Here is a 25,880-nt window from a genome sequence, read left to right as displayed (position 1 = left end):
GAAATGTGAGACAAATAAATACGTCTCCAGCATCTTCAATAGATCATAATGTCGATAAATAACTACACATTAGATTTAAACATTTTATGAGCTGCAATTGAAAGCCTACATGTTTCTGTTGTAGCTTTGAAATATTGAATATGGTTTCACCAGGGTGATAAATCAAACTAAGCACAGCACGAGGTCAAGTCCGTCCCAAGCATGAGGTGAAGAGAGAGTTCAGATGGTTTAATAAGCAAAACAATATAAGAAAAATAATGGGTAAATATAAATATATCAAGTGATTGATAAAGATTAGTGCCACTAAAATCTAATTAAAAAAGGTCAGATTAGATTTCATTTAAACTATTTTAGTGGTAGTGGGGCAATATGGACTCAGTCCATTACAGTAGTTGAGGGACATTGGTAGTAACATTGGAATCAATTTTATGAATCAATCTTTTGATATTGTCCTAACTATTAATAATGACATTTCTCATTTGCGTAAATTCACTGAAAATGAATTCAGACCAATATTCCATTAAGAAGTCATGTAATGGCAGTGTGACGCTCCTGGAAGTTGGTGAAGCTGGTGATACACAGACACACAGCTCTGGGGGAGGTCTCTCATCCAATCCATTTCCTTCAGCAGACTGGTCCATAATTAACTTCTGCTGGGTTGGCACTTCCAACCAGATATAAGGAGGCTGAGGACCCAGTATCCATAAGTCAGATACCTTCTTCCTCTGTGGTAAGACTCTCTCCACATCTTTAGAGTTGTACATTTGTAACATCTTTGAGTTCAGAATCTGAGGCAGTAGCTAACTGCACTGTTTGAATTGAGTTCTGCATTTTATTTTTACTTGTCTTATGTATTATTTGAAAATATGCAATCAAGTGTCATTGATTTAAAATGTTAGTTTAAAAAAAAATTGTGTTTAACTTGAAATGTGCTTTACTTAAAATCTGTAACTTTTAATTGAGGTTAAAAGTGTTGCTCCTGCACTTGTTTGTAAGTTAGGGGTTGGTCTAGAATGTAAGTGGGTTTTCAGGGGTATTTATTTGAATTCTTGACAGAATATGTAGTAAAGTGAGTTGCCATTATGAAAATGAAAGTTACCAGTTGCACCAATAGTTGAATTGGACATGGCCGTAATGATTGAGTTGAAGGGTGCCGTTTTCTAGCCCTTCGGGGGCTAAATGATAGGACTTTAGACTTGTGCATATTCACAACACCCTAATGTTTCACAGGTTCCTCCAAGAAGTACAAATTCATCTGTAGGAGGGGAAAAACAAGGTGAGGAATGGTTTGAGTCTTCACATAAAAAGTGATGAAAATATTCTGTGAGATACCTTTCACCTTACTCTGTTGACTGGGAAGGTAGCACCACAGAATCAATCATGTGTCTTGTTTCATATCTTTCCTAGTAATCCGTCACCATGAGTACGGACGCGGAGATGCAAATCTACGGCAAGGCTGCCATATACCTCCGTAAGCCTGAGAAGGAGAGGATGGAGGCACAAGCTGCACCCTTTGACTCAAAGAACGCTTGTTATGTGTCAGACGTCAAAGAGCTGTACCTTAAGGGCTTGGTCACTGCCAGGGCCGACGGAAAGTGTACTGTGACAGTCACCAATCCTGATGGCTCCAAGCAGGTAAGTCTGATTTGAAAAGAATTCAAGTTCAATTTTGTGCAATTACTTTATTTATTTAAAAAAATCACCAACAGTAAAAAAAATTGAAAATCAATAACAAAAGAGATAAAAAATCATTGCTTGTTTTTTGTAATTAGAATATAATATTCAAACATAATTTTTATTGCTGTTATTTAAAAATTGCATAGATTTTTTTTTTTTTTACAAATATAAGTCAAGAATCACTATGTACTCTGCGTACACCAATCATTAGGAACACCTACCAATATTGAGTAATAACAGCCTCAATTCGTTGGGATGTGGACTCTACAAGGTGTCGAAAGCATTCCACAGGGATGCTGGCCCATATTGACTCTAATGCTTCCAACAAATTTGCTGGATGTCTTTAGGCTGGTAAAATATTCTTGATACACAAGGGAAACTGTTGAGTGTGAAAAAAAACTAGCAGCGTTGCAGTCCTTGACACCAACCGGTGTGCCTGGCACAGACTACCATACCCCGTTCAATGGCACTTAAATATTTTGTCCTTCATCCTCTGGTCCAGTGTGACTCAGTTGGTAGAGCATAGTGTTTTCAAAGCCAGGGTTGTGGGTTTGATTCCCACAGGGGACCAGTATGAAAACGCATGAACTCACTACTGTCAGTCGCTTTGGATAAGAGCTTCTGCTAAATGACGTAAATGAATGGTACACAATCCATGTCTCAAGGGTTAAAAAACCTTCTTTAACCTGTCTCCTCCCCTTCATCTACACTGATTGAAGTGGATTTAACAAGTTACATCAATAAGAGATTATAGCTTTCACCTGGATTCACCTGGTCAGTCTATGTCAAGGATGGGAAACTGGCAGCCCAAACCCCCATCAACGTTCCCCATCCCTGGTCTATGTCATGGAAAGAGCAGGTGTTCTTAATGTTTTGTATACTCAGTGTATGTGTCAGTGGGTGATAAAGTAGTAGGATTAAATGGAGGTATGAATTTAAAAAAGACTGAACTTGTATTTAATGAGCAAAAAGCATTCAGTCAAGTCCAGTTTGATCTGTGTGTAATGTAGATTTCTGACTGTTTCAGGAAGGAAAAGAGTTCAAAGATGCAGACGTCTATGAGATGAACCCCCCTAAATACGACAAGATTGAGGACATGGCCATGATGACCTACCTGAATGAAGCCTCTGTGTTGTATAACCTCAAAGAGCGTTATGCAGCATGGATGATCTATGTAAGATATCTGCATAAACGTACACAATTACACAAACATTAAAAATACATACATAGAGTGCGACACATTAACACATACAGTACTACACATTAACACATACAGTACTACACATTAACACATACAGAACTACACATGAACAAGTACAGTACTACACATATTAATACTGTACTACACATTAACAAATACAATGCTACACATTAACACATACAGTACTACACATAAACACATACAGAACTACACATACCAATACAGTACTACACATAAACACACACCAATACAGTACTACACATACCAATACTGCAGACCCAAATAACCGAAGTACACCAACATCCTCACATAAATCCAGGGAAAAGTCTATCAGATTTTGTTAATCCCCTAATTTAATTTGATCACTTTCATCCAGACCTACTCTGGGCTCTTCTGTGCCACGGTGAACCCCTACAAGTGGCTCCCCGTGTACGACATGGAGGTTGTTAACGCCTACAGAGGGAAGAAGAGGATGGAGGCTCCACCCCATATCTTCTCCGTCTCTGACAACGCCTTCCAGTTCATGCAGATTGGTACGAGCTCTCATGGATGGATGGATGGATGGATGGATGGATGGATGGAAGTAAAAATATGCTTTAGAGAGGTACACACTGAAAATAAATGGTTCTCTTTAGGGTTAATTGGCTTGAAACAATAGTGGATCTCTTTATGGTGCTACAAAGGCCTTTCCTGTGGTTCTACCAAGACAACATCAAAAAGGGTTCCGCTGTCATTACAACCCTTTTTGGTCCCATATAGAAACCTTCTAAATGGTTCTATATAGAACCTTAATGGAGAACGATTCTTTCAAAGAACCTTTTGAATAACCATAAGGGTTCTTTTTTCTGATTAGTCATAATAAGTTACAATTCTGTAGGTTTTATTATTAGTTAATTGACAAGTTAAATCAGGTGTGTTAGCTCTGGAACGAAGGGGGGTTCCTATGGAGAGAATTAAACAACACTGATTTTAGTTCTCAAAAACGCAAGGCCACACACACACACACACTAGTCTTTCACAAGACACAAGCACTGGCCATACTAATCATTTAGTAAGTGCTTATATTTGCCCTGTTTTACATACATACTTATAATACAAGTGTGTACACGTGTGTGAAATAGAAATGTATTTTTTTTTGCACATCCAAACATCTTCAGAGAGTGGGGTCGTGGCCAGTGTCAGCCATTATCAAAGGTACACCTGGAGTAATTTTAACCTTGTCAGCGCAACGATTCAAACAAGCAACCTTTCAGTTACTGGCTCAACACTCTAACCACTAGGCTCCCTGCATTGTGATGACAGTACACAACAGATTAGATAAACTGGAATGACAGTCTCACTCACAGTTGAACAAAAACGAGCTGTGAGTAAACCACACCCCAAAATATTCTAATGAGCCGCCGCCCTACATTTTAATTATCACTAAAAGAGGAAAGATCCTTTTCTCAACTGCAAAGAACCATTGAAGAGCTCTAAGGGTTCTCTGAGTCATTATGGTTCCACATAGAACCATCACCCTTCCCAAAGAACCCTTGAGGAACCCTCTTTTCTAAGTGTGTATCTAGTGTTTTCTAGTCTAGGTCAAGAACAGTTTGATGGGAATATCTGATTTCACTGGCCTTGAATGGAGAGTGTTCCATACTGAAATTCATGATGATGCTATGAATGCTATAATGTACCCATAATGCTCCTTGGGTATGATAAGCAATATGTATTTTGGTTACAGATAACGAGAACCAGTCCGTCCTGATTACGTAAGTTGTTTACTAAAATGTCACTTGAGAGAGGGTTTCTATTGTAATATGTTTGGTCACTTGGTGTGAAGAACATACATGACATTATGAATGGATTAGGCAATGTGTAATAATGATTCGATGAGTGGGAATATTTGTTCATTATTTATGTTAGAAAACAGGTCAACAGTGAAATTGTTCAATGCTATTTCTTAGTGAAAGCCAATTTTGCACTCAAACATGTAACTAAAACCCCTGTTTCTCTGTCATATAAACCAGTGGAGAATCCGGTGCAGGAAAGACTGTCAACACCAAGCGTGTTATTCAGTACTTTGCCACCATTGCAGTGTCTGGTGCCAAGAAGGAAGTGGACCCCAACAAAATGCAGGCCTGTTGTGCTTATGTTTCTCTTTTAACACCTTTCAGATTGGTTGGGTGTCAAAACCTGTTTCAATGAAAATGAATGTTCCAAAAAAATCTAGAAAAACAAACTTGACCACTTTACCAGTTTCTGAGCAACTTGTGTTTGTCTCAATCAGGGGTCTCTTGAGGATCAGATCATTGCTGCTAACCCTCTGCTGGAGGCTTACGGTAATGCCAAGACAGTGAGGAATGACAACTCGTCTCGCTTTGTAAGTATAAAGGGCACACTGTGGAAGTTATCTTATATTGTAAACATTTATTTCAGTAGTTCTCTGTTGCTGCATCAATAGATGTCCAACAAACTGTAACATCTAAAGGGGTCTATCAAAGTAAGATGTTACATTTATTTAGTTGACCTATCTCCAACCTCCATGCTCTACTATAGGGTAAATTCATCAGGATTCACTTCCAAGGAGGAAAACTGGCTAAAGCTGACATTGAGACCTGTGAGTTGGTTTTCCTTGTTTCTCAATGCTTTTCTAAATTCACAGAGATCATTTTTTGGAGATCATATCATCACAATTATTTGTATCTCATGTTCTCTCTGTCTCCGTCTCTCTCTCTCTCTCTCTCGTTTTCTCTGTCTCTGTCTCGCTCTCTTTGTCTCTCAGACCTGCTGGAGAAGTCCAGAGTGTCCTTCCAGCTGCCCGATGAGAGAGGCTACCACATCTTCTTCCAGATGATGACCAACCACAAACCTGAGATTGTTGGTACGGCAAAGCAGAGGTTCAGGGGAAATTATTCCCACCATCTGTGGAACTTGTAAAATAAAAAATAAAATACCATTACAATTCCAAGGTAACAAGACATCTAGACATGGGTCAGGTCTTTGGGGAAGATCAATGAAGTAATGCACTGTGATGCATCAGTCCAGGAGCCTTTTATGATGCTATTTATTATATACTACATGTATCCTTGAGTCCCATATATTGAGTAAAGGAGGGAGAGATACTGTGAAGGTAGGACAGAAGAATTCTGAGAGATTTAACTGACAAGCCGTTCTCCGCTGTCGACAGAAATGTCACTCATCACCACCAACCCCTATGACTTCCCCATGTGCAGCCAGGGTCAGATCACTGTGGCCAGCATCAACGACAAGGAAGAGCTGGATGCCACAGACGTGAGTTATACAAAGGGTTAACCAAACTCTACATATGGAATGGGTAGGACCACCATACACACTGAATGCATTGTGCAATTCCAACTAAATGCCCTGTGTTAGTTAGGCATGTGCCTCAAGGCACTCTTCATGCCTTCACACTTCACCTTGAGGCACATACATGTAAAACATCCACAAGAGAGTGCCATTAAGTGGCCTGTGGAACAATGTAAAACTCCTTTTGTGCTGCCATCTACTAGTGTGTTGGCCAAGCGGTATCATGTGGAGCTGAGAAGCCAGTGAAATCTATCCATCCCATTTGTTCTGGAGTGAGCTGGAACTGAGCAATCTGCTGTTCACTTCATCACTGTTGTACTTCCTCTCTAATGCCAGGATGCCATTACAATCCTGGGCTTCACCAATGAGGAGAAGGTGGGTATCTACAAGCTGACAGGAGCTGTACTGCACCATGGAAACTTGAAATTCAAGCAGAAGCAGCGTGAGGAGCAGGCCGAGCCAGACGGCACAGAAGGTGAGTCCCAGTCATAGATATACAATATGTAGAGCATTAGCCCCATTCCCAGTCTCCAGCATAGAAATGGGACATGTAAAACAGACAGTGCCACATGAAAGTCAGGTAGGAGATTTTGGAGACCAAATTCCAACCTCCAGAAATGATTTGAAATGGATGTGGGTGAAAATCAAAACCTAATCCACAAATGAATTGACCAAAGTGTTTTGTTAGTGTGACATCAGAAACATCTTGTGTGCCTAAGTCTGTTGTTGTTTCTCTCTCCAGTGGCTGATAAAATCGCCTACCTGCTGGGCCTGAACTCAGCTGAGATGTTGAAGGCTCTGTGCTACCCCAGAGTGAAGGTCGGCAACGAGTATGTGACTAAGGGACAGACTGTGCCTCAGGTAAGGCAGTCAAACACAGCATCAACCATTTTCTCTCCACCGCAATTATTTTGGGGACGAGTGCATAGCTTATTTTGAATAGTGATGTTGTTTTTCCCCAAGCTCTCATCACCTTATCACTAGACATGGTCAATATCTCATGTATTCATTGAAGGTATAATCATTGCAGGTTAATAACTCAGTGAGTGCCCTGGCTAAGTCCATCTATGAGAGGATGTTCTTGTGGATGGTCATCCGTATCAACGAGATGTTGGACACCAAGAATCCAAGGCAGTTCTATATCGGTGTGCTGGACATTGCTGGGTTTGAGATCTTTGATGTGAGTATGAGACCAGAACAAGACAGTTAGTTGTGATTGAGAGGGATTACAGCCTTGTATGATGAAATGATCACTTATAAGCTTCCATTAACAGTACAACAGCATGGAGCAGCTGTGCATCAACTTCACCAATGAGAAACTGCAACAGTTTTTCAACCACACCATGTTCGTCCTGGAACAAGAGGAGTACAAGAAGGAGGGAATCGTCTGGGCCTTCATTGACTTCGGCATGGACTTGGCTGCCTGCATTGAGCTTATTGAGAAGGTAAGCTGTCTGAGGATTATAATGGACCACAACAGCAAAGCTCATAGGGAGCGCTGTGTGAGATATTATCACTGGGGTATAACGTATCTGACTGTTGATAACTCAATATGTTTCCTGTTATTTGCCCCTAAGTGAATATAATCCTATAACAGCATGTTTGCTAAAGGAATGAATGTGATCCTAAATGTAAATATCACTAATTTGATATACATCTCTTTTCGTAAAGCCATTGGGTATCTTCTCCATCCTTGAAGAGGAGTGCATGTTCCCCAAGTCTTCAGACACTACCTTCAAGGACAAGCTGTACGCCCAGCATCTTGGCAAAACCAAGGCGTTTGAGAAGCCCAAGCCTGCCAAAGGCAAGGCAGAGGCCCACTTCTCCCTGGTGCACTACGCCGGTACTGTGGACTACAACATCACTGGCTGGCTGGAGAAGAACAAGGACCCTCTGAATGATTCAGTTATTCAGCTGTATGGGAAGTCTTCAGTCAAACTGTTGGTTGCCCTGTATCCCGCTGCTCCACCTGAGGGTAAGACTAGCATCACGTCAAATGATTTATTTAAGCACTAGTTACAACTCAGATCCACATTTTCTTTAAAGTCTTGGAATGTGTCACAATTTCTCAGGTTTATTCACTGGGTACATTTAAGTGGTGTTATTTTACACAATCTCATTAGCACCATTTGCGTTAAGATGAGTGTGAAGTTAACCCCATATTGTCTCATTTCTAATTAGTGTGCTTGCTGAAGACAGCACCACTCTAGATTTCTTACATACTCTTATTATTATTATTATTCTATTTATTCCGCCCGCTACAGGAAATGGACTTGTTTAGTTATCTTTTACTTTGCCCATTTGAACAGATAATACCAAGAAGGGAGGCAAGAAGAAGGGAGGTTCCATGCAGACTGTGTCCTCCCAGTTCAGGGTGAGCTTCTGAAATGTGGATATTCAGTCCTTCAAAAGGTGCATTGATTATCATGAATGATTTGTGAGAAAATGCTTTGTAACCCTCTTACAGGAGAACTTACATAAGCTGATGACCAACTTGAGGAGCACTCATCCTCACTTTGTGCGCTGCCTGATCCCCAACGAGTCAAAGACTCCAGGTACAATACATGTTGAGTTAAATATGACATCTTATCAGTTCAGTATCAGTAACCTTAACAAACTAATCTTTAATCTGTTTAATAGTATTAAAAGAGACTTGGTTTGTTTTACCAGGTCTGATGGAGAACTTCCTGGTTATCCACCAGCTCAGGTGTAATGGTGTTCTGGAGGGTATCAGGATCTGCAGAAAGGGCTTCCCCAGCAGAATCATCTATGCTGACTTCAAGCAGAGGTACACAACACACAACTACTAATAAACACGTGCAAGCATGGACATGCACACGCACAAAGGTCTGCTCCAAGGGTTTTAACTAGAGGTCGACCGATTAATCGAAATGGCCGATTAATTAGGGCCGATTTCAAGTTTTCATAACAATCGGTAATCTGCATTTTTGGACACCGATTGTGGTGATTACATTGCACTACACGAGGAGACTGCGTGACAGTCTGACTACCTGTTATGCGAGTGCTGCAAGAAGCCAAGGTAAGTTGCTAGCTAGCATTAAACTTATCTTATAAAAAACAATCAATCTTAACATAATCACTAGTTAACTACACATGGTTGATGATATTACTAGTTTATCTAGCTTGTTGCATATAATCGATCCGGTGCCTATTAATTTCTCATCGAATCACAGCCTACTTCGCCAAACGAGTGATGATTTAGCAAGCGCATTCGCGAAAAAAGCACTGTCGATGCAGCAATGTGTACCTAACCATAAACATCAATGCCTTTCTTTAAAATGAATACACAAGTATATATTTTTAAACCAGCATATTTAGTTATTATTGCCTGCTAACATGAATTTCTTTTAACTAGGGAAATTGTGTCACTTTTCCTGCATTCCGTGCAAGCAGAGTCAGGGTATATGCAGCAGTTTGGGCCACCTGGCTCGTTGCGAACTATGTGAAGACCATTTCTTCCGAACAAAGACCGTAATTAATTTGCCAGAATTGTACATAATTATGACATAACTTTGAAGGTTGTGCAAGGTAACAGCAATATTTAGACTTAGGGATGCCACCGTTAGATAAAATACGGAACGATTCCGTATTTCACTGAAAGAATAAACATTTTGTTTTCGAAATGATAGTTTCTGGATTTGACCATATTAATGACCTAAGGCTCGTATTTCTGTGTGTTATTATGTTATAATTAAGTCTATGTTTTGATATTTGATAGAGCAGTCTGACTGAGCAGTGTAGGCAGCAGCAGGCTCGTAAGCATTCATTCAAACAGCACTTTCGTGCATTTGCCAGCAGCTCTTCGCTGTGCTTCAAGCATTGAGCTGTTTATTACTTCAAGCCTATCAACTCCCAAGATTAGGCTGGTGTAACCGATGTGAAATGGCTAGCTAGTTAGCGGGGTGCGCGCTAATAGAGTTTCAATCGGTGACGTCACTCGTGCTGAGACCTTGAAGTAGTTGTTCCCCTTGCTCTGCAAGGGCTTTTGTGGAGCGATGGGTAACGATGCTTCGAGGGTGGCTGTTGTTGATGTGTGCCTGGTTCGAGCCCAGGTAGGGGCGAGGAGAGGGACGGAAGCTATAATGTTACCCTGGCAATACTATAGTGCCTATAAAAACATCCAATGTTCTGAGCAAGGAACTTAAATGTTAGCTTTTTAACATGGCAAATATTGCACTATTATTTTCTTCTCCAACACTTTGTTTTTGCATTATTTAAACAGAATTGAACATGTTTCATTATATTTTTTTGGCAAAATTGATTTTATGGATGTATTATATTAAGTTAAAATAAAAGTGTTCATTCAGTATTGTGTAATTGCCGTCATTACAAATAAATAAATAAATAAATAAATCGGCCGATTAATCGGTATCGGCGGTGTTTGGCCCTCCAATAATCGGTATCGGCATTGAAAAATCATAATCGGTCGACCTCTAGTTTTAACAGCATCAGAGTAGTCTTACCTTTATGTAATATAATTGACCTATTACAACTTAACAGATGTTTAAACATTTTCCTCATTCAGGTACAAAGTACTGAATGCCAGTGTCATCCCTGAGGGCCAGTTCATGGACAACAAGAAGGCTTCTGAGAAGCTGCTTGGGTCCATTGATGTGAATCACGATGATTACAAGTTTGGACACACCAAGGTCAGTCACAAACACCCTGCAAATGTAGTCCCAAAAATAGATGTGTAAACTGCAGAATGCCCCTTTAAGTAATGGAAAAGCTGTAAAAACATTGTAGTGTTGTTTTCTTTAAAGTCGTACATCACAAGCATGGAAGAGAAAGTCAACTCATTGTCATGTGCATTGTGTTGGAAAGGGATGGCTGCAGTTATCTGTATCTGTGTTCATTAACTCTCTACGACTGTACAATAACAACTTAGAAACAACCAATCACGTAGTTTGTTTGTAAGCATTTCAATGCTTATGTTGTTCAAATCAATCTAGTGTTGTTGTTCCTCTTCTTTTGATTCTGCCCCTTTTTATCTGTCACCATCTCACTGTGGTTTCATCATTGACCATGTTTACCTGTGTCTCAGGTGTTCTTCAAAGCCGGTCTGCTGGGTGTCCTGGAGGAGATGAGAGATGAGAAGCTGGCCTCTCTGGTCGGCATGGTCCAGGCTCTCAGCCGTGGATTCCTCATGAGGAGAGAGTTCACCAAGATGATGGAGAGGAGGTGAGGAATAGTAGACATCTTGGCAAAGCTTTCCGTCAACCAGCTGTATCTAATGCATTATGATCACATAGTGTATATGATGTGAGTTGATCAGAATGAGGAAGTACGTCTTATAATATTCTATTAAAGCTGTAGTTTGGGATTTGGAAAGCTGTTGAATTGTTATTTAAATGTGCGATATTTGCCCATTTATTGTTGAAGAATATAAAATGCCTCATGAGCTTAGCATGAGCTGTCAGTCCTCACATCTAAAGATCTGTCTATGAATTCAAGAGGGGTTACATTTCCCTAGCCCCATTCCTCAGCTGTACACAAAAGTATCGGGGGGGGGGGTCAGTTTTGTGGTTCTTGGAATACCAGAATGTAGCTTCATTAAACATGTCACTCACCATACCACTCTGTCTTTCTGTCGACCAGAGATTCCATCTTCTCCATCCAGTACAACATCCGTTCATTCATGAATGTTAAAACCTGGCCATGGATGAAGTTGTACTTCAAGATCAAGCCCCTGCTGCAGAGCGCTGAGACTGAGAAGGAGCTGGCCAACATGAAGGAGAACTATGAGAAGATGCAGACAGACCTGGCCAAGGCTCTGGCCAAGAAGAAGGAGCTGGAGGAGAAGATGGTGTCTCTGCTGCAGGAGAGGTCTGACCTGGCGCTCCAAGTCGCATCTGTGAGTGAGCAACGACCATCATGACGGCACATTTACACACGTATGATCACAGACACGAACGCACACGCGAACAAACACACACACAATCACACTGTGACGTATGTGGCTAAGTCACGTATTTCTATTACCTATGTTAGCAAGGCTACCTATATTTCATGCATTTCTATTGATTTGCTCTGACCTCTTTGACTAAATTACGTCCATCTGTTGATACACAAAGTGAAGCGGCAGATTTTTTCTGCTGTTCTGAAACCAGGATTCAGAGAATCTGAACGATGCTGAGGAAAGGTGTGAGGGGCTCATCAAGAGCAAGATCCAGCTGGAGGCCAAACTCAAAGAGACGACCGAGAGGCTGGAGGACGAGGAGGAGATGAATGCTGAGTTGACTGCCAAGAAGAGGAAGCTGGAGGATGAGTGCTCTGAGCTGAAGAAGGACATTGATGACCTGGAGCTCACCTTGGCCAAAGTGGAGAAGGAGAAGCATGCCACCGAAAACAAGGTCTCGTAGACAGTCTAACAAAACAATAATCCAAACAATAACCAACTCAAAACGTAGCTAAACAGAAATTGAATTCAAGTTGTTTTGTGGGTGCAGGGAAAATCAAGACCCAAAATAGTGGAATGTCAGTTTCGGGGTACTTCCCACATCCGTTGCATGTTCTGCTCCCCCTCGTTTCTGACTTCCCCTTCCTTAGTACACTGGCATGGAGTACACAACCATCTAGTGTTGAATCTATAGTACAGTATTTGTTGACATTATTAATTAATCTAAATGAAATATATATCTAACTCAATCTCTCCTTTATGGTGATGTGACCAATGAGTAATTTTGGCTGTGGCTGTTTTCAGGTTAAAAACCTGACCGAGGAGATGGCGTCTATGGATGAGAGTGTTGCCAAGCTGACCAAAGAGAAGAAAGCCCTCCAAGAGGCCCACCAGCAGACACTGGACGACCTGCAGGCAGAGGAGGACAAAGTCAACACTCTGACCAAGTCCAAGACCAAGCTGGAACAGCAAGTGGACGACGTGAGTGGAGTTTGACATTTTGGACATGATAAAATGATATTATCTTCAGTTATTTAGATTTGAACAATACGTGTGTGTTTTTATCTTGTAGCTTGAGGGTTCTCTGGAGCAAGAGAAGAAGCTCCGTATGGACCTTGAGAGAGCCAAGAGAAAGCTGGAGGGAGATCTGAAACTGGCCCAGGAGTCCATAATGGACCTGGAGAATGACAAGCAGCAGTCTGATGAGAAAATCAAGAAGTAAACACAAACAAATGTTTACAGTATTACTGTCATATTGATCATAATGGTTGTTCTTGACATATTCTTGTAATTATGAATTAGCATTTGCATGTGATTCTTAAAAGAAAAAGTGAATGGTATGATATTCTCCCGTTACACTATCAAACCAAAATCAACTCTGCAATCGACGTGTTTGTGTTTCTTAGGAAGGACTTTGAGACCACCCAGCTCCTCAGCAAGATTGAGGATGAGCAGTCTCTGGGAGCTCAGCTACAGAAGAAGATCAAGGAACTCCAGGTAAAACAGGATCTATGCTCCAGTACAGGAAAGAACACACCTAAATCATTTCCTTCAAAGATGTATTCTGGTAGCACACATTCTTCCTGGTGGCTTCTGATGGCTCAGTAAGTTTGAAGATGGTGCTTCTTACCATTGTGGTTTTGGTTGGCACATGGGACACTGGTTGGCACATTTAATATATTAGTGTAACTGACTTTTTATTTACACATTTATGCAAAATATACAAACTCTTATTCATTAGTGTTTCAACTGTATTGTAGTGTTCATTCCCCCTGCTCCTGCCCCCTGTTCTAGGCCCGTATTGAGGAGCTGGAGGAGGAAATTGAGGCTGAGCGTGCTGCCAGGGCTAAGGTTGAGAAGCAGAGGGCCGATCTCTCCAGGGAACTTGAGGAGATCAGCGAGAGGCTGGAGGAGGCCGGAGGCGCCACTGCTGCTCAGATTGAGATGAACAAGAAGCGCGAGGCTGAGTTCCAGAAGCTGCGTCGTGATCTTGAAGAGTCCACCTTGCAGCATGAGGCCACAGCCGCCGCTCTGCGCAAGAAGCAGGCCGATAGTGTGGCTGAGCTCGGGGAGCAGATCGACAACCTTCAACGTGTCAAGCAGAAGCTGGAGAAAGAGAAGAGTGAGTACAAGATGGAGATTGATGACCTCTCCAGCAACATGGAGGCTGTCGCCAAGGCTAAGGTGAGTAGTGATGTTTTGGTCAAGCAGTGTTAAGGGGGGGTCAACTTCATTAATATTCAAGTGAACTGAAGTTGACAGGAGTCCCATATATAAAGTAATGATGGAACTTGTTTCACTAACAGGGAAATCTGGAGAAGATGTGCCGTACTCTTGAGGACCAGCTGAGCGAGCTCAAGACTAAGAATGATGAGAATGTTCGCCAGGTCAACGACATCAGCGGACAGAGGGCCAGACTCCTGACAGAAAATGGTACCATCAACAATGAACAAAAAACCAACGTAGTGTACAATAACGTGTTGGGGGCTGCATCTATAAAGTCCGGTCCACATATTGTAGATTCTACTGTACTATTCACCACCTAACATTGCCCTACGATACCTCAAAATACATTTTCAATTGTAGTGAACAGAGACCCCATTAACAAGATGTCCCTCTATCCCTGCAGGTGAGTTTGGACGCCAGCTGGAGGAGAAGGAAGGCCTGGTGTCTCAGCTGACAAGAGGCAAACAGGCCTTCACCCAGCAGGTTGAGGAGCTGAAGAGACTGGTTGAGGAGGAGGTCAAGGTAAGGAATGCAAAATGGACACCACCGACCACAGAGTTTAGAGCCAAATCTTCAAAAAGATTGTGACTACGCCACCTCAGACTTCTACTGTCATTTGTTTTACTCTTTTTGTCTTTATCTTTGTCTCTCACAGGCTAAAAACGCACTGGCCCACGGTGTCCAATCTGCCCGCCATGACTGTGACCTCCTGAGAGAGCAGTTTGAAGAGGAGCAGGAGGCCAAGGCAGAGCTGCAACGTGGAATGTCCAAGGCCAACAGCGAGGTGGCTCAGTGGAGGACTAAGTATGAAACTGATGCCATCCAACGCACAGAGGAGCTGGAGGAGGCCAAGTGAGTCACACGCAACAGCAAAAACTCAAATATAGGGTGTGGATGGTGAGGGTGGTAGGGGGCTCTGAGAAAATGTTACATCAATATGTATTGTAACTTATTGTAGCATTTGTTTTGCAACAAATTGGTCACAATAAAAACCACCATCTTATCGTCCAACAGGAAGAAGCTGGCCCAGCGTCTGCAGGAGGCTGAGGAGACCATTGAGGCGACCAACTCCAAGTGCGCCTCCCTGGAAAAGACCAAGCAGAGGCTGCAGGGAGAGGTGGAGGACCTCATGATTGACGTTGAGAGAGCCAACGCAATGGCCGCCAACCTCGACAAGAAGCAGAGGAACTTTGACAAGGTGAAAATGAATTTTCTGTCTGCTGCATGTGATCAATTGAAGTAAAATGTTTCTGATTCAAAACTCTTCATTATTGACTTCTAATGAAAATCCCATGGATTTCAATAGGTTCTGGCAGAGTGGAAGCAGAAGTATGAGGAGGGCCAGGCTGAGCTGGAAGGAGCTCAGAAGGAGGCTCGCTCTATGAGCACTGAACTCTTCAAGATGAAGAACTCCTACGAGGAGGCTCTGGATCATCTGGAGACTCTGAAGAGAGAGAACAAGAACCTGCAACGTGAGATTTTGAAAAAATATCTATTGGGTTCATGTTTGACTAGTGTTTTGAAAATGGAAGAAACTGTAATCATCAAAATTACTTTTCACACCATCTCAGTGTTTTTATGTACACTTTGAAATATTATGATTTAGTAATCGGTATTGCTTTGAAAAACCCAAGGAAGTGCAGGGCAATTAGATTTGCAAGACCGTATGAAGTGCTGTTCTTTAATGAACTGTTATTATGATTTAATGTCAACTTGAGAGTATTGGTTATTTCCACTGAAAATCTAAAGTCTAAACTGCTCCTTTGTTTGTGTGTGCAGAGGAGATCTCTGACCTGACTGAGCAGATCGGAGAGACTGGCAAGAGCATCCATGAGCTGGAGAAGGCCAAGAAGACTGTGGAGACAGAGAAGTCTGAGATCCAGACCGCTCTGGAGGAGGCTGAGGTACAAACTACAACTGCATGATGTGAAAAGGAGTGTTACACTAGCCCAGGGCTTCTAAAACTTTTTCAGCTCGAGACTCAAAAGAGAAATTGACCATCCTCATGAGACCCAAATCGTCCTCCCATGACCCAAATTAAGAAGAAATAGTGTGTGATTATAAATATATTTTCATAACTCGCGACTCACCTCTGACATGCCCAGGCCCCAGTTTAGGTCCTGACCCATAGTTTAAGAAACCCTGCCAATTCCAGCAACAGTCTAATGTTCCCTGTACTGGTGTTTATTGTTGTCATATATATTTCATTCCTTGTGTTATACACATCCAAATGTAATAAAGACAATTCGCTTGACTGTTTCTCTTTGTCCAGGGCACACTGGAGCACGAGGAATCCAAGATTCTGCGTGTGCAGCTGGAGCTGAACCAGATCAAGGGTGAGGTGGACAGGAAGATCTCTGAGAAGGATGAGGAGATGGAGCAGATCAAGAGGAACAGCCAGAGGGTGGTTGACTCCATGCAGAGCACCCTGGACTCTGAGGTCAGGAGCAGGAATGACGCCCTGAGGGTGAAGAAGAAGATGGAGGGAGACCTGAACGAGATGGAGATCCAGCTGAGCCATGCCAACAGGCAGGCCGCTGAGTCCCAGAAACAGCTGAGGAACGTCCAGGGACAGCTCAAGGTAAAGGGGCTGGGACATCAGGCTCAAACATCTGAACATGGGGAGGTATTTGTTTGTGAATCTGTAGAAAAGAAGAGAACAGAGGAATTGAATAGTGGATTAATATACTGTAGAAAGGTAGGGAAACTGGGGAAATTCTTACCAATTGACATTTCTATCAATGATCGTATCGCCCCTACTTGCCAATGAGTCCTAATGAACCTATGTCATTGTGAACCCCAGGATGCCCAGTTGCACCTTGATGACGCCGTCCGCGCCTCAGAGGACATGAAGGAGCAGGCAGCCATGGTGGAGCGCAGAAACGGCCTGATGGTGGCTGAAATTGAGGAGCTGAGAGTTGCTCTGGAGCAGACAGAGAGAGGCCGCAAAGTGGCTGAGACTGAGCTGATAGACGCCAGCGAGCGCGTCGGACTGCTGCACTCCCAGGTATGGGTGAAAAGCCATTTCTAATGAAGCACAACCAAGCATCTTGAATTCGACACTGCTGCCTTTCACATTTTCATAATTTCTGCCCTGTGACTTGTAAGTTCTCTTGAGCATCAAAACAAATCGTCTTGTTTCCTCCTCCAGAACACCAGCCTTCTGAACTCCAAGAAGAAGCTGGAGACTGACCTGGTGCAGGTGCAGGGAGAGGTGGACGACATTGTCCAGGAGGCCAGGAACGCAGAGGAGAAAGCCAAAAGGCCATCACTGATGTGAGTCCTTATGATCGATTGAATAATGTCAACTTGATTTGTCCCAAAGGGCCAATGGTAGCTGGGCTGGTTAACCACAACAAGGATCTCAGAGGGAAGTTATGATTGGTGTAGTTTTGGAAATCCCAGATGTAGGGCAACAGCACTTGGTCTGAGAATTGTGTCAGATTTTTTGGGCCAATTTGGGGTAGGTGCTCTTCAGACAGACAAATCTACCAACAAATCATGAGTTTGGCCAGGCGGGGCTTAGAAATAATCTCAACGGAAACATGACAAAGGCAGACACACAATGCGGACACAGATAGCTAGGCTAATTTAAGTCACAGCCAGTCATTATTATTATTACTATTACTATTATCATCATGACGCATTGTAAACTACTTACATGTACTTGTGAAATACACTAATTGACAATATGCTTCATCTAGCTAGCAACTGTAAATGTTTGGCAGGGTTCTGGACAGATTTTACGGCGTCCCACTCTGCCCTTTCCTCTCTGCCAAGCCGACGGTTGTTTTAGTGCACCCATGTATGCTGGAACGTTGGTAACCCATCTGTCTGGGAGGCAACACATCTGTCTAGAGAGACTATGATTGGTGCCAATTGGTGCATAAATTCAACAAATGACCATTCCAGGCGGCCATGATGGCTGAGGAGCTGAAGAAGGAGCAGGACACCAGCTCTCACCTGGAGAGGATGAAGAAGAACCTGGACGTGACAGTCAAGGACCTGCAGCACCGCCTGGATGAGGCTGAGAATCTGGCCATGAAGGGAGGCAAGAAGCAGCTCCAAAAACTAGAGTCCAGGGTGAGTTAACAGCAGGGTGGATTAGGGTGGATTGAAAGAATGAATGCTGGACATTTATTTCATTATAATAAAATACACAGGACCATTGAGTTATGACTTTCTGTCAATAATCCACCTAGACAATGAAAAGCTGTTATCATTACAGACCCTTCAATTCAAAAAGTTAAACTACATAGAAACAGACAACAATTGTGCCTCTTTGACTGAGTAGAATAATATACCTGTTTTGAAAAGATTTGATTTGTTCCGTCTGATTTCACCACCTCAAATGTCTACGTTAATTTCTTCCACAAAGGTGCGTGAGCTCGAGACTGAGGTGGAGGCCGAGCAGAGAAGAGGTGTAGACGCGGTCAAGGGAGTCCGCAAGTATGAGCGCAGAGTCAAGGAGCTCACTTACCAGGTAAGAGAAAGTGTCTTCTTCACACACTTGACACTAACACCGACAGGTTTGTGTATAAAACTATGTGGTATTGATTCTTTGATCCTCTCCCACAGACTGAGGAGGATAAGAAGAACGTTAGCAGACTTCAGGACCTGGTAGATAAGCTGCAGATGAAAGTCAAGGCCTACAAGAGGCAGGCTGAGGAAGCGGTGAGTCATACTTAGTCAAATACTCTGAAATCATACATTCAAAAATATATATTTTTCCCCCCTAGTAGACATTACAAAACTTAATGTCCATATAGTTTAGTGTAAGTGCTACTACACATCAGTCCACAATGACTCAACTGAAGAACATGTACATTTCTGAGAGCCTCCCATACATCTCTATGCCTATGTGTTGTTAGAAACTTAAAGAAGAGGGGGTTGAATATTTATTTACTGTTCCGGGGGCTGGTCTAGTGGGGGTGCTGCCGCCCCTGGAGTCAGTGGTTTGATCCACCGTTCTGCAACTCACTTTCTCTGCTGTATCATCCATCTCCCTATTTAAATGCTGATGTTATGCTCTCCTATTTCCCCTCACCCAGGAGGAAGCAGCTAACCAAAACATGTCTAAGTTCAGGAAGGTTCAGCATGAGCTGGAGGAGGCTGAGGAGCGTGCTGACATCGCTGAGACTCAAGTCAACAAGCTCAGAGCCAAGACCCGCGACAGTGGAAAGGTACAGAGATGCTGCTGAACCTACACCTGACTCATCTTCAGATATGATCACATCAACACCACCTATGATTCAGCCTTCACTGAGGTCAATACTGACCTTTTACACTCACTCAAATGTATTGAACATCTCCAAGAAGCACATCAGGGCAACAAAAAAAATTGAGTCATTCAAACTAAGTTGAAAATTAAAGCTTAGCATTGAGGCTTAAATGCTTGGTCCATGATGCGTTCAAGTTTTATATATTTAGCATGTTTATAATTAATACTGATCCATTCTTGTCTTTCTTCTTACAGGGCAAAGAAGCTTCTGAATAAACGAAGATCAAAGGATTGAACATTAAAGTCTTTTCATTTTCCTGTGTTGCATAAAATATGATATTCATGGTTAAATGTTGAGCATTGATTAAAAACACTTAGGCCTACGTACACTTCCTTTGTGACTGTGGATTTATTACTCAGATAACAGCTTTTTCGTACTATATATTGTGCTTTAATTAAAGGAGCAATCTGGGATTCCAGCAACAATACAGCGGTCACTTTTTTTGGTAAACATCTGAGGTATGAGGCTGGAAAAATGTAACAACGCTCAAATTCATACAGAGCTATGGATGAATGGACTGACCAGTCATAACATCAAGAAAATAGTTTTAACCCTTTACAGTTGGGGGGGAAAAGAAAACAAGGCAACGGTAAACATGTTATCCTCCACATTCGGTGCAAGAAGAGTACCGTTTTAAGTGTTTTTTTCACAAGATTCTAAATGGCGTATAATCTATAATGGCGGACCATATGGGGCCCTGAGGCAAATGTGTCATTCGTGAGGAGAGGGATCTACAGTACGTACAGAATTTCATGACATTAGGTCAAACGGGGTGAGGGGTGTGAACTTTCAAAGTTAGCATTTTCAATTTCTTATAGCGCCACCATCTGGCCAAGACGCATCATTCACCCAAATCGTCAAAATCGGGCCAGTGCTGTCTGAGACATCGTGTGTGATGTTGTACGAATGTTGGAATGTACAAATGGACAGAGTCAGATTCATAGTCCCCTCCTTGATTTCATCGTGGTGGACAAAAATAAGACAAACACGATAATCTCCCTTGGACAGACTACGTAAACATTAACGGTAATCGAGCATCTGACCAAATGACTTGAGATTTTATTTCTGGGTTATTATCAGAGATCACACATAATTGGAAAAGGAAATGACGAACACGATATTGAGTGATTTTCGGCAGACGTACACTTACAGTTGGCCTAGTGTTGGGCCAGTAACCGAAGGTTGCCAGTTCGAACCCCTGAGCAGACAAGGTGAAAAGGATCTGTCGTTCTGCTCTTGAGCAACGCAGATAACGCCACACAACAACAGCTCCACGGGTGCCCATTTGTGGGCCATCAGTTGATTGACAGACGTAGGCCTTAATTAATTAATTTATTTATTATTAGTTATTTATTTTATTTGTCACATGGCGAATACAACAGGTGTAATCCTAACCATGAAATACTTACTTACAAGCCCTTAACCAACAATGCAGTTTTATGAAAATAGAGTTAAGAAAATATTTACAAAAACTAAAGTCAAAAATAAATAATTGAAAAAAGTAACAATAAAATAACAATAACGAGGCTATATACAGGGTGTACTGGTACCGAGTCAATGTGTGGGGGTACAGGTCTGTCGAGGTAATTTGTACATGTAGGTAGGGGTAAAGTGACTATGCATAGATAATAAACAGCGAGTAGCAGCAGTGTAAAAATAAAGGTGGTGGGGGTGTGTCAATGTAAATAGTCCGGGTGGCCATTTGAGTAATTGTTCAGCAGTCTTATGGCTTGGGGGTAGAAGCTGTTAAGGAGCCTTTTGGACCTAGAACAGTCTATGACTTGGGTGACTGGAGTCTTTGACAATTTTATGGGCATTCCTCTGACACTGCCTGTTATATAGGTCCTGGATTGCAGGAAGCTTGGAAGCGGTACGCACTACCCTCTGTAGTGCCTTACTGTCGGATGCCGAACAATTGCCATACCAGGCGGTGATGCAACTGGTCAGGATGCTCCCGATGGTGCAGCTGAATAACTTTTTGAGGATCTGGGGACCCATGCCAAATCTTTTCAGTCTCCTGAGGGGGGAAAAAGGCATTGTTGTGCCCTCTTCACAAGTTTCTTGGTGTGTTTGGACCATGATAGTTTGTTGGTGATGTGGACACCAAGGAACTTGATAAACTCTCGACCCACTCCACTGCAGCCCCGTCGATGTGAATAAGGGCGTGTTCGGCCCTCCTTTTCCTGTAGTCCACAATCAACTCCTTTGTCTTGCTCACGTTGAGGAAGAGGTAGTTGTCCTGGCACCACACTGCCAGGTCTCTGACCTCCTCCCTATAGGCTGTCTCATAGTTGTCGGTGATCAGGCCTAACACTGTTGTGTCATCAGAAAACTTAATGATGGTGTTGGAGTAATGCTTGGCTACGCAGTCGTGGGTGAACAGGGAGTACAGGAGGGGACTAAGCACGCACCTCTGAGGGGCCCCGTGTTGAGAATCAGCGTGGCAGATGTGTTGTTGCCTACCTTTACCACCTGGGGCGGCCTGTCAGGAAGTCCAGGATCCAGTTGCAGAGGGAGGTGTTTAGTCCCAGGGTCCTTAGCTTAGTGATGAGCTTTGTGGGCACTATGGTGTTGAACCCTGAGCTGTAGTCAATGAACAGCATTCTCACATAGGTGTTCCTTTTGTCTAGAGTTTCTGGGATGATGGTGTTGATGTGAGCCTTTCAAAGCACTTCATGGCTACCGACATGAGTGCTACGGTGTGGTAGTCATTTAGACAGGTTACCTTCACTATCTTGGGCACAGGGACTATGGTGGTCTGCTTGAAACATGTAGGTATCACCAACTCGGTCAGGGAGAGGTTGAAAATGTCAGTGAAGACACTTACACATGCTCTGACTACACTTCCTGGTAATTTGTCTGGCCACGCGGCCTTGTGAATGTTGAGCTGTTTAACCTCTCTGGGTTATGTGGGACGCTAGCGTAATTCATAATTCAAATTCCTCAAACGTACAACTATTATATGCCATTTTAAAGATACATTTCTCGTTAATCCAACCACAGTGTCCGATTTCAAAAAGGCTTTACGGCGAAAGCATAACATTAGATTATGTTAGGACAGGGCCTAGACAAGAACAACCACACACCCATTTTCCAAGCAAGGAGAGGCGTCACAAAAACCAGAAATACAGCTAAAATGAATCACTAACCTTTGATGATCTTCATCAGATGGCACTCATAGGACTTCATGTTACACTATACATGTGTGTTTTGCTCGATAAAGTTCATATTTATATCCAAAACCCCCATTTTACATTGGCGTGTAATGTTCAGAAATGTTTTGCCTCCCAAAACGTCCAGTGAATGAGCACATCAATTTACAGAAATACTCATCATAAACGTTGATAAAATATACAACTGTTATGCAAAGAATTATAGATACACTTCTCCTTAATGCAACCGCTGTGTCAGATTTCAAAAAAGCTTTACGGTGAAAGCAAACTTTGCAATAATCTGAGTACAGCGCTCAGATATCAAAACAAGCCATACAGATACCCGCCATTTTGGAGTCAACAGAAGTCACAAATAACATTATAAATATTCACTTACCTTTGATGATCTTCATCGGAATGCACTCCCAAGAATCCCAGTTCCACAATAAATGTTTTTTTTGTTCGATAAAGTTCATATTTATGTCCAAATACCTCCATTTTGTTTGCGCGTTCAGTCGAGTAATCCAAATGCACTGTGCTCGCGCAGTAAGTTCAGACGAAAAGTCAAAAAAGTTATATTACAGTTCGTAGAAACATGTCAAACGATATGTAGAATCAATCTTTAGGATGTTTTTATCATAAATCTTCCATAATATTCCAACCGGACGATTCCTTTGTCTTCAGAAATGAAAAGGAACAAACCTAACTCTCAGTGCGTGCGATTGAGCTCATGTCATTTTCTCAGTCATCTGACTCCATATGCTCTTATTCTCTCCCCATTCACAGTAGAATCATGAAGCAACGTTCTAAAGACTGTTGACATCTAGTGAAAGCCGTAGGAAGTGCAAAATGACCCCACAGATACCGCATATTGGATAGGGAATCACTTGAAAAACTACAAACCTCAGATTTCCACACTTCCTGGTTGGATTTCTTCTCAGGTTTTTGCCTGCCATATGAGTTCTGTTATACTCACAGACATCATTCAAACAGTTTTAGAAACTTCAGAGTGTTTTCTATCCAAATCTACTAATAATATGCATATCCTACCTTCTGGGCCTGAGTAGCAGGCAGTTTACTACGGGCACGCTTTTCATCCGGACGTCAAAATACTGCCCCCTACCCAAGAGAGGTTAAAGGTCTTGCTCACATCTGGTACGTAGAGCGTGATCACACAGTTGTCCGGAACAGCTGGTGCTCTCATGCATGCTTCAGTGTTGCTTGCCTCAATGCGCGCATAAAATGAATTTAGCCAGTATGGTAGGCTCGCGTCACTGGGCAGCTCGCGGCTGGGTTTCCCTTTGTAGTCCGTAATCGTTTGCAAGCCCTGCCACATCCGACGAGCGTCAGAGCCGGTGTAGTAGGATTCAATCTTAGTCCTGTATTGACACTTTGCCTGTTTGATGGTTCGTATGGTGGCATAGTGGGATTTCTTATAAGGATTAGTGTCCCGTTCCTTGAAAGCGGCAGGTCTAGCCTTTAGCTCGGTGTGGATGTTGCCTGTAATCCATGGTTTTTGGTAGGAATATGTACGTACGTTCACTGTGGGGATGACTTCGTCGATGCACCGGTGACTGAGGTGATGTACTCCTCAATGCCATTGGCTGAATCCTGGAACATATTCCAGTCTGTGCTAGCAAAATAGTCCTGTAGCTTAGCATCCACGTCATCTGACCACTTATATATTGAGCGAGTCACTGGTACTTCCTGCTTTAGTTTTTGCTTGTAAGCAGGAATCAGGAGGATAGAATTATGGTCAGATTTGCCAAATGGAGGGTGAGGGTGAGGGAGAGCTTTGTACGCATCTGTGTGTGTGGAGTAAAGGTGGTCTAGAGTTTTTTTTCCTCTGGTTGCACGTGACATGCTGGAAGAAATTAGGTAAAACGGATTTATGTTTTCCTGCATTAAAGTGCCCTGACACTAGTAGCGTCGCTTTTAGATGAGCATTTCCTTGTTTGCTTATGGCCTTATACAGCTTGTTGAGTGCGGTCTTAGTGCCAGCGTCGGTTTGTGGTGGTAAATAGACGGCTATGAAAAATATCGATGAAAACTCTCTTGGTAAATAGCAGTAGCAGAAGCATATGTGACGAGTCAAAAGAATTAGTGCAAAAGGGGGTCAATCCAGATAGTATCTATTTGGTTAACTATTTATCAGTCTTATGGCTTGGGAGTAGAATCTGTTCAGGGTCCTGTTGGTTCCAGACTTGGTGCATCAGTACTGCTTGCCGTGCGACAGCAGAGAGAACAGTCTATGACTTGGGTGGCTGGAGTCATTGACAATTTTTAGGGCCTTCGTCTGACACTGCCTTGTACAGAGGTCCTGGATGGCAGGGAGCTCGGCCCCTGGGAGATCGACCAATCCATTATAACCCATTTATTAATAGTTTATAATGCATTTACAAATGATTAAAGACATGCTCCGGTACTTTGACCACTAAGAAAGTATTTGTTAAACCTCCCGCTGTGGGCTAGATATGTCAATGTGTAGTTCCTACATGCATAATCTATGAGCAGAATTACTGCCACGAAATCCCTAGTTTGAAAGCGGGTGTTTTCTTGAAGTTGTGCCAGACCTTTAGCAATTCGAGTTCTAGCCAATGAGCTTCAGCCCCTCGCATTTGAGTGACAGCTAGCAATAGGCCTGCCCAGCGTTATCCAATGAGGTCGCAGGGTAGGCCCGACGGCTCGGTGGACACAGCAGAGAGAAAGAAAGAGCAATGGTGGTGCACATATCTGCGCACAATGTATGTGACATACATATATGTATATATATATACCATTTTCGGGAACCACTTTTGGCTTGTGAGTGATACTTTCAGAACTACTGGCTAAAAGTACCAAATTATCTCTTTAAATAACAATTTAATTATTAACTTTAGAAACCCTTTACAAATAGAACCTTATTGTAAAGTGTTACCATAAAACGTGCTGATATAGTCCCTAGCTACTATTGTTGATGCAGGTTTAGGGTAGTTCCTAATTGGCCCATTCTCTACATACTGTAGTGTCCTATTGGGCCTGGTCAATGCATGTTTACAATTTATGTTTTATTTTATGTTCACAGTTTCCTGTTAAAATAGTGTGTGTGTGTGTGTGTGTGTGTGTGTGTG

At 42.4% G+C, this 25,880-nt stretch overlaps 2 protein-coding genes across 2 annotated transcripts; both read left to right on the top strand.

Moving 5' to 3' along the window:
• The first annotated feature begins 653 nt into the window (after positions 1-653).
• On the top strand, positions 654-18,394 carry LOC123730373 (myosin heavy chain, fast skeletal muscle-like). The gene is made up of 37 exons (XM_045706693.1): positions 654-730; positions 1,231-1,276; positions 1,408-1,635; positions 2,705-2,851; positions 3,255-3,411; positions 4,605-4,632; positions 4,891-4,999; positions 5,151-5,243; positions 5,420-5,480; positions 5,646-5,744; positions 6,051-6,154; positions 6,527-6,665; positions 6,933-7,051; positions 7,221-7,370; positions 7,465-7,635; positions 7,862-8,165; positions 8,500-8,564; positions 8,658-8,745; positions 8,861-8,978; positions 10,737-10,860; positions 11,256-11,392; positions 11,810-12,065; positions 12,322-12,564; positions 12,915-13,091; positions 13,183-13,328; positions 13,517-13,607; positions 13,905-14,294; positions 14,417-14,543; positions 14,740-14,858; positions 14,992-15,188; positions 15,351-15,534; positions 15,643-15,808; positions 16,116-16,240; positions 16,609-16,917; positions 17,140-17,343; positions 17,488-17,612; positions 18,249-18,394. Exons 3-37 carry the CDS (start codon positions 1,420-1,422, stop codon positions 18,256-18,258), a joined length of 5,298 nt encoding a protein of 1,765 aa, XP_045562649.1. The 5' UTR covers positions 654-730; positions 1,231-1,276; positions 1,408-1,419; the 3' UTR covers positions 18,259-18,394.
• LOC123730386 (myosin-7-like) lies at positions 18,258-19,833 on the top strand. Its single transcript, XM_045706827.1, has 5 exons — positions 18,258-18,419; positions 18,715-18,819; positions 18,915-19,010; positions 19,388-19,519; positions 19,813-19,833. Exons 1-5 carry the CDS (start codon positions 18,258-18,260, stop codon positions 19,831-19,833), a joined length of 516 nt encoding a protein of 171 aa, XP_045562783.1.
• Positions 19,834-25,880: the final 6,047 nt, after the last annotated feature.

Source organism: Salmo salar, chromosome ssa24 (genome assembly GCF_905237065.1).
Source record: "Salmo salar chromosome ssa24, Ssal_v3.1, whole genome shotgun sequence".
NCBI classification, from domain to species: Eukaryota; Metazoa; Chordata; class Actinopteri; order Salmoniformes; family Salmonidae; genus Salmo; species Salmo salar.
The sequence above is the reverse complement of the archived record's forward strand: the minus strand, read 5'-3'. Positions and strand labels throughout refer to the sequence as shown.